At 41.7% G+C, this 9,143-nt stretch overlaps 1 protein-coding gene across 1 annotated transcript; it reads right to left on the bottom strand.

The window, feature by feature from the left end:
* Nucleotides 1-1,995: 1,995 nt before the first annotated feature.
* On the bottom strand, nt 1,996-5,268 carry LOC114541488. Its single transcript, XM_028561404.1, has one exon. The coding sequence runs from the start codon at nt 5,266-5,268 to the stop codon at nt 1,996-1,998; it is 3,273 nt and encodes a 1,090-aa protein (XP_028417205.1).
* Nucleotides 5,269-9,143: the final 3,875 nt, after the last annotated feature.

Genomic DNA, 9,143 nt, shown 5'->3' with positions numbered 1-9,143 from the left:
GATTTTGGCGTACCCAAATCTCTCCCAACCCTTTCAACTACATGTTGATGCCAGTGCAACCGGACTCGGCTATATTCTCGGTCAGAACATCGAAGGGCGAGACGTTGTCATCGTGTACGGCGGTCGGCAACTCAGTAAGGCTGAATGTAACTATAGCACTACGGAACGGGAAGCACTCGCTGTTGTTGAAGCTATTAAGAAGTTGTTTCATTCGATAGTTTATTCTTTTAAGCTATTTTATTACAAATCCTTCGCTCCTCACACGGCGACTTAGAATTATACAATACAATGTTCTTCGCTCCTCACACGGCGACTTATATTATTTTATACAAGGTTCCTCGCTCCTTACACGGCGACTTATATTTATATATTGTTTCTCGCTCCTCACACGGCGACTTATAGTTATATATTGTTTCTCGCTCCTCACACGGCGACTTATACTTATATATTGTTTTTCGCTCCTCACACGGCGACTTATACTTATATGAAAAAAATTCAAAAGAGTTCAATTAAAAGGTAATATTGTTTATCGCTTGACCGGTTTAATTATCCTGCCATATTTGCTTTTCCGCTGCTGGGCCCCAACATCCTCCCCAACCAATGGCGAACTGACATTCTCTTCTTGAACACTTCGAGGTCGATCTTCTTCCTTGCGAGTTTCTTCACGGACACAAGGTAATTGTTGAGATGGTATTGATTCACGATACTCTTCCAACAAATGCAACTTTTGTATTGGTCGGTTAATCTTACCCGTTCTGGTCCGAATTGTTGCTGTCCTTATAATACCATCTCTTCCTGGAAATGTGTTTTCGATTTTGCCTAATATCCATTTACCTCTGGGTAAGCCATCATCCGAAACTAGAACGACATCATTTGGTTTCAACGGAGATATTTCCCGAAGCCACTTCTGGCGCGTAGTTAATCTTGGGAGATATTCTTTCAACCATCGCGACCAAAAGTGATGTTGTAATCTTTGTAGATATCGATACCGTTGAGAAAGAGATACTTTAAGATTCTGTGATGAATGTTCTGGAATTTCACCGAGGTTACGATTTAGCACCAACAAAGCCGGAGTTAGCACAACCCCGTCATTGATGTCGTCTCCTATATACGTCAATGGGCGAGAATTGATAATAGCTTCAATGTCAGTCAAGATTGTCATCATTTCTGTATAGGTAAGGAACGACTTTCGCAAAACTTTACGTAATGGTTCCTTTATCTGTCTGCATACTCTTTCCCAATGACCTCCCCTGTGGCTCGCTCGCTCGGTAATAAATTTTCATACCACGCCTTCATTGGCCAATCGGTCTTGGGCACCTTTAGGATCAAATCCGCTCAACTTTATCTTCTGTTTCGAAGCGGTTAAAACTCGAGCCGCTTTATGAAACGATGTTTGATTATCTGAACGAATTGTGCTTGCCATACCTCGGCGATTTACCATCCGCCGGAATGCTTGTAAGAATTCCTCCGTAGTCATGTTATTCGTTAATTCCAGGTGCACTGCTCTTGTGTCCTCACATACAAATATACATACATATGCTTTGTGTGTTTGACTTGGCTTCTCTTTGTCCTTAACTTTCAAATACAAGGGACCCATAAAGTCTAGACCAACATTCGTAAATGGGTGCGTCACGTGTACGCGTTCAGCTGGTAAAGGAGCCATTTTTTGTTGGCACGGTTGAGTTTTCCAGTGCTGGCATACAAGGCATTTTTTAAGAATTCTCTTAACCTCACGTCGTCCTCCAATGATCCAAAAACGTTGACGAAGGATTGCCAAAGTTGTTTCTGGGCCAGGGTGGGACGCTTTAATATGGAGATGTAAAATCAGTTTTTCGACCAGTTTATCTTTTTTGGGAATGATGATCTGGTGTTTTGCTTCATATGGTATATCTGCAAATTCTAAACGACCACCGACACGCATCAGTTCTTTCTCCCAATCAAATATAGGATCCAGCTTTAGGATTGAACTTGCTGAGTCAAGAACTGTTCCTTTACTCAAATTGTTGTACTCGTGGTAAAAACATTTTTCTGAATGATCTTAAGCCAACAAAGCTCGGCATTCTTAATTTCTTGAGCGGATAGTTGACCCGTTTTCCTAATACCATGTGAATGCGACCATTTCAAGATCCAACCCGTAATTCGTAGTAAGCGCTGCCAGCTTTCGTACTTATCTGCCATATCAGGGTAACACGGCGCTTTCGCTCCAAAATGACATGCAACGGTACTTTGTTTTCTTGCTTCAATTAAACATTCTTTTATCAAATTTTCAAATGATACTCTTTTAGGCCATCGGTCAACACTTTGTAAAAGCCAAGGCGGGCCATTCCACCAAATTGTACTATTCGCCAGTTGATTAGCAGAAATTCCTCTCGTCAATAAATCAGCAGGATTTTGATCTCCAGGGCAATGGTGCCATTTGCTCGGATCAACCTTTTGCTGTATTTCTTGCACACGATTGGCGACGAACACCTTCCATTTACTACAAGGTTGTCGAATCCAGTTTAATACAATCTGACTATCTGACCAAGCATAGACTTCTTGTACTGGCGTTTTCAAAGCTTCGATAACATAACTTGTCAGTTTAGCTGTAAGATAAGCTGCAAGTAGCTCCAGTCGTGGAAGCGTAATTCTCCTTGTTGGTGCAACTCTGGACTTAGCCATGATAAGATTGGAAATGCGTTTACCAACTTTATCTTCAGCACAAAGATATATTGCAGCTCCATAGGCCTTTTCACTCGCATCACCAAATCCATGTAATTCGATTTTATTAATGTCGCGTTCTGGTGGCAAAACACAGCGCGGAATTTCCAAAGTTTCCAGTTCGCATAACTGCTCTTTCCAAGTTGTCCACTCTTTTGCAATGTCATCATCGAGTTTTTCATCCCACTGCTTGCCTCGTAACCACAATTCTTGAAAAAGCACTTTAGGTCTCATCAGGAAAGGTGCTATCAATCCCATCGGGTCAAACAATCTAGCGTATAAGCTCATTAAACTTCTTTTAGTCATCGAATCTTCTAACGAAACAAGTTTTTCTCCTGCTTCAAACAAGAAAATGTCTTTTCTAGTATTCCATGCAACACCAAGGGCTTTTAGAAGATCTGACATTTTTTCATCATGCTCAGACTGTTTTGACGAAATAACTGTACTTGTAGCTCGATCTTTCTCTGGGATATTCTCCATCACCGTAGCTGAATTTGAAGCCCACTTAGTGAGTACAAATCCTCCTTTTTCCATTAATTTTGAGCACTCCGATTGCAGTTTTATAGCAGCTTCGTCGTCATCTGAACCAGAAAGCAAGTCATCTACATACATATTATCTTGAATTTCTTCACTTGCTGTTGGGAAGGTATCGTGGTTATCCTTTGCATGTTTTTGCACAGTAGCGATGGACACAAAGGGAGAAGATGTGTTTCCAAAGGTTACTCGAGTCATGCAATACTCTTTTGGAGGGTCATCCATCGTTAAATCACGCCACAGGAAACGATGACTATTTTGTTCCTTCTTCAATAAGCAAATTTGAAGAAACATCTTCTTTATGTCAGCCATCATAGCAATTCGATGACTTCGAAATCGTATCAACACATGCACAAGATCCGGTTGTAACTTAGGACCTTTCAGGAGACACGAGTTCAGAGAAACGCCGTCGGACGTTTTACTGCTTGCGTCAAAGACAATGCGACATTTAGTACTTGCTTTATCTTCTCGGAACACAGCATGGTGAGGCAGATATCGAGCCTTTTCATTTTTCTCGTCTTCTTGGTCCGTTTCTCTTGCATGTCCATCTGTTAAATACTGATTCATCGCATTTCGATAAGATTCGGCTTTCTTTGGATTTCGCTTCAAACTTTTTTCAACAGAAATAAGTCGTTGGAATGCTTGATGATAGTTGTTAACAAGAGGTGGTGGATTTCTCATCCAGGGAAGACCAACTGTATACCTTTTACCATCATATTGAAGATTTGATTCAAACTGATCCATGGCATACTTCTCTTCACTAGTGACTAGGGAATCTTTTATCTCATCAACAATTCCAAGTGCATCAAGACTCCAAAAACGTTTTAACACCTCGTCCACACTGTCAACTTGGGTCACGCTTAGCATGCTGGTTGTTTTATTATTCTTTCTTTTAGACCCAGGCACAGGTCCACCTACTATCCAACCAAACACAGAACTTGTCGCAATAGGTGTACCCAGTGTACCCCGTTTTGTTGTATCACCAACTAACTTATGATACTGATCGATTCCTATTAGTACGTCTACTGTAGCCTGTAGGCGTGGAAATTTCTCTGCAAGGTTCAGATTTGTTAAATGAGGACACTGTTTTAGGTCAAACTTCACTTCGCTTAGCGGGACACAAACATTTTTCACCGTCCATGCTTCAACATAAGTTGACTCTGTCTCTCCAGTCGTATGTAGTGGTGCAAGTTTGAACGATACTCGATGGACTTTCTTTTCCTGACTCTCTCCGCCTAACATATTAATTTTCATAGAGGTTGTACCATTATTTCTCTTTAGACCAAGAGAATCAACAACAGATGAACGTACGAATGTTTCCTCCGATCCACTATCAAACAAGATACGCACGACCAATTCGTTTCCTTCATGAATAAGACGAGCCAAGGCGGTAGGAAGCAAACTTTGTTGGCCAGTTTTGAGAGATACAAACCCGGTTATAGTTTCAACCTCCTCGTCTTTCTTCTTATCAGTTGTTTCCTTGTCTTCGTGAAGTAGGTTATGATGGCGTTTACCACATCCATCCACGGAGCATTTAGGTCTTTTGCACGTTCTGGAATTGTGAGACACATTTCCAGGTTTGAGGCAGTTGTAGCAGGTCGGTATTGTGGGGTTGCTTTTCAACATACTCCATCTTTCTTCCGGCGATCTGTCCAGGGCGACTTTACATTTTTCTGTATCATGTGGCTTGGAACAAAATCCACAAATCGGTTTACTTTCGGTGCGATTCAGCAAAGCAGAAGCTGAAACCAGTCGTTCTTCTTTCTTTCCTATTTTTCCCTTGGAAAATCTACCAGATACCCGAGTGCCTTCTGCTACGTTACGTGTTTCCTTGCTAATCACATGTCCTTCTAAGAAATCGAAAAACGAGTCAATATTGATATTACATTTTTCTTCCTCAACCTTGAGCTCCCACTTTTCGCGCAGTTCGCCAGGTAGTTTGCTTTCTAGAATAGGCAACATGACCATAGACAGGCTATCGTTGTCTTTAATCTTTAGCCCATTAGATTCAAGACTCCTCAGTCGATTCTTCATAATGTCGAGTAGATAGCGTAACGCTTTCGAATCATCTTCATCAGGAATCTTTAATCCAAGGATCGATTTAACCAATTCACTAACAATAGATCTTTTCCGACCGAATCGAGTTTTCAGATCTTGTAGAGCCTTTTCGTAATTTTCGTTGATCACAGAATATCCTTCTATACATCGTAAAGCAGTACCTTTTAAACAAGATCTAAGGTGGGTCAACTTTTGAACGTTCCCTAACTTTGTGTTAGATCCAACAGCAGCTTCGAAGGCATCATAAAAAGCAGGCCACTCTATAATTTTACCAGCAAACTGCGGTAAATCTAATGAAGGAAGTTTCAGACCATGATCTCTTGATTTAGTAGTAGCGTTTCTACTAATATATAATTCTGCTTGCTCCTCTGCTTGTAAAATTTGCGCTCGGACATCTTCCCATTGCTCCATCTCATTCTCAGTCAACTCGTCATTGTCCAGTTGCATTACAGTTTCATCAATGGCTTTGAATTTATGGCTTTGAATTTTGCTTAGCAAAATTAGCAGAGAGAAACGGACCAAGAAGACGAGAAAAATGAAAAGGCTCGATATCTGCCTCACCATGCTGTGTTCCGAGAAGATAAAGCAAGTACTAAATGTCGCATTGTCTTTGACGCAAGCAGTAAAACGTCCAACGGCGTTTCTCTGAACTCGTGTCTCCTGAAAGGTCCTAAGTTACAACCGGATCTTGTGCATGTGTTGATACGATTTCGAAGTCATCGAATTGCTATGATGGCTGACATAAAGAAGATGTTTCTTCAAATTTGCTTATTGAAGAAGGAACAAAATAGTCATCGTTTCCTGTGGCGTGATTTAACGATGGATGACCCTCCAAAAGAGTATTGCATGACTCGAGTAACCTTTGGAAACACATCTTCTCCCTTTGTGTCCATCGCTACTGTGCAAAAGATGTTGGGGCCCAGCAGCGGAAAAGCAAATATGGCAGGATAATTAAACCGGTCAAGCGATAAACAATATTACCTTTTAATTGAACTCTTTTGAATTTTTTTCATATAAGTATAAGTCGCCGTGTGAGGAGCGAAAAACAATATATAAGTATAAGTTGCCGTGTGAGGGACCCATAAAGTCTAGACCAACATTTTTCTGTATCATGTGGCTTGGAACAAAATCCACAAATCGGTTTACTTTCGGTGCGATTCAGCAAAGCAGAAGCTGAAACCAGTCGTTCTTCTTTCTTTCCTATTTTTCCCTTGGAAAATCTACCAGATACCCGAGTGCCTTCTGCTACGTTACGTGAATTCAGAATTATATAAAATAATATAAGTCGCCGTGTGAGGAGCGAAGAACATTGTATTGTATAATTCTAAGTCGCCGTGTGAGGAGCGAAGGATTTGTAATAAAATAGCTTAAAAGAATAAACTATCGAATGAAACATTGGTAGCAGGAAATGGTTACTGGAATAATCGAGAAAATATCGAATTAGAACATTATAATCGTGGGAAATATGGCAGAAGACGAAGCAGTTCCCAAGAATTTAGAGCAGGCGTATGCTTTAGTTGAACGTTTGACTATTGACGATCTGAGAGTCTTTTGTTCGACGTTTCAGTTGGATGATTCCGGAACAAAGGAACAGCTGAAAAGACGCTTAATTCAGTATTATCAAACCAGGTTTACCGTAGAGGCTTACGCAAAGGAACCTTTCTCGATACGTAAAGTAAAAGACCCCGAAGAAAGGATTGATGATGTAGAAAATTCTGTTCGTGAGTTAAAGTCCTCAATACAAAATGAACTGGCAGGTTTTCGTCAGTCAATGGAGGCGATCATAACTAAGTTACAAACCCCGACGTCGTCTACACCACTACCGCCTAAAGTAAACTTCGTTGAAGAGACTCATGAGGAGTTTGTACGCAGTGATAATTCAATCCAACAAGATATAATTTTGCTTAGCAAAATTAGCAGAAAGAAACGGTTTCTGACAAGCACTGTTGAGCGAATCATGACTGAACTTCAACGGTTGATTCGGGATGAGGCTGACGTAAAACTCGTGGAACGAAAGCTTATTAAACTGAACGCAATCGAAAGCGAATGGATCAAAGCCATTTCCTGCTACCAATGTTTCATTCGATAGTTTATTCTTTTAAGCAATTTTATTACAAATCCTTCGCTCCTCACACGGCGACTTAGAATTATACAATACAATGTTCTTCGCTCCTCACACGGCGACTTATATTATTTTATACAAGGTTCCTCGCTCCTCACACGGCGACTTATATTTATATATTGTTTCTCGCTCCTCACACGGCGACTTATAGTTATATATTGTTTCTCGCTCCTCACACGGCGACTTATACTTATATATTGTTTTTCGCTCCTCACACGGCGACTTATACTTATATGAAAAAAATTCAAAAGAGTTCAATTAAAAGGTAATATTGTTTATCGCTTGACCGGTTTAATTATCCTGCCATATTTGCTTTTCCGCTGCTGGGCCCCAACAGAAGTATCAAGTTTACCTTTATGGGCAAAAATTCTATGTCCATACAGACCATCATGCATTACAGTGGTTGATGAGCATCAAAGACCCCACCGGCAAACTGGCACGATGGGCCCTCCAGCTTCAACAGTATGACTTTGCGATCATCCATCGCCCAGGCACATCGAATGGTAATGCCGATGCAATCTCTCGCTTACCATACTCAAATATCCACATCACAGCCATCGACACCCCAGGAGTCCAAGTTGACACCATTCGTCATCTGCAACGCCGAGATCCAGACCTGCAAAACCTGATAACCTATCTCGAATCTAAGGAACTGCCAAATGATCAACGCGTAGCCAGAACGTTGCTCCTCCACGTTGATGATTACTACCTTAACGACGACCGTATCCTCTGTCATCTTTGGTCCCCTGGCAAGCTAAAGGCTGGTAATCTCTTCAGCCAACTAGTAGTTCCAGCTTCCCTGCGTCACGAAATCCTTACTAATGCTCACGACGACACTACTAGTGGACACCTAGGAATTCAAAAAACCTATGAGAAGTTACGGCGAAAATACTATTGGTTTGGAATGTTCAAAGATATCGAGCATTGGTGCAAATCTTGCATTGACTGTTCTATGAAGAAGTCGCCCCGTTATCGCCGTCAAGCCCCACTCCTTCCCATCCCCGTCGAAGGAGCATTCCATCGCGTAGCTGTGGATGTCCTCGGTCCGTTTCCCGTAACGAATTCTGGCTCGCGTTACATTGTCGTCTTTTCGGACTATTACACGCGTTGGCCTGAGGCATTCGCCGTACCCTCTTGTGAAGCTCACCGTATCGCTTCCCTTCTCATTAACGAGATCATGACACGACACAGTGCACCCTGGACCATCCTTTCTGATCGAGGTAGTAACTTCCTGTCAGCCCTTGTCAAGGAAACGTGCAAACTGATGAACACAGCTAAATTAAACACAACTGCTTACCATCCCCAAACTGACGGGTTAGTAGAGAGATTCAATGGTACCCTGGCACAAACCCTTTCTATGTATGTTAGCACCAACCAAAAGGATTGGGATGAACATCTTCCACAAGTCTTGTTTACCTACCGAGTATCTCCGAATGCTACCACTGGAGAGTCACTGTTTTACTTACTCTATGGTCGTGAACCTCGTCTCCCAATGGACGTTAGTCTACTTCCACCTACCAATCTTAGCCCGTCCGTAGCTAAGCATCGCGCCCGTATTGTGACAACCCTTGAGGAAGTCAAACAGCTTATCCAATCTAACACCCAGCGGGCTCAACTTAAAATGAAAGCCAGGTATGACCAGTCAGCGCGTCAACCTCCGTACACAATCGGTCAAAGAGTGTGGGTTTTTACACCAAAAAACCGTAAAGGGTTGTCAAAGAAACTGCTC

The sequence above is a fragment of the Dendronephthya gigantea genome, unplaced genomic scaffold (assembly GCF_004324835.1).
Source record: "Dendronephthya gigantea isolate DGI-Jeju-01 unplaced genomic scaffold, DenGig_1.0 000295F, whole genome shotgun sequence".
Taxonomy (NCBI): domain Eukaryota; kingdom Metazoa; phylum Cnidaria; class Anthozoa; order Malacalcyonacea; family Nephtheidae; genus Dendronephthya; species Dendronephthya gigantea.
The sequence above is the reverse complement of the archived record's forward strand: the minus strand, read 5'-3'. Positions and strand labels throughout refer to the sequence as shown.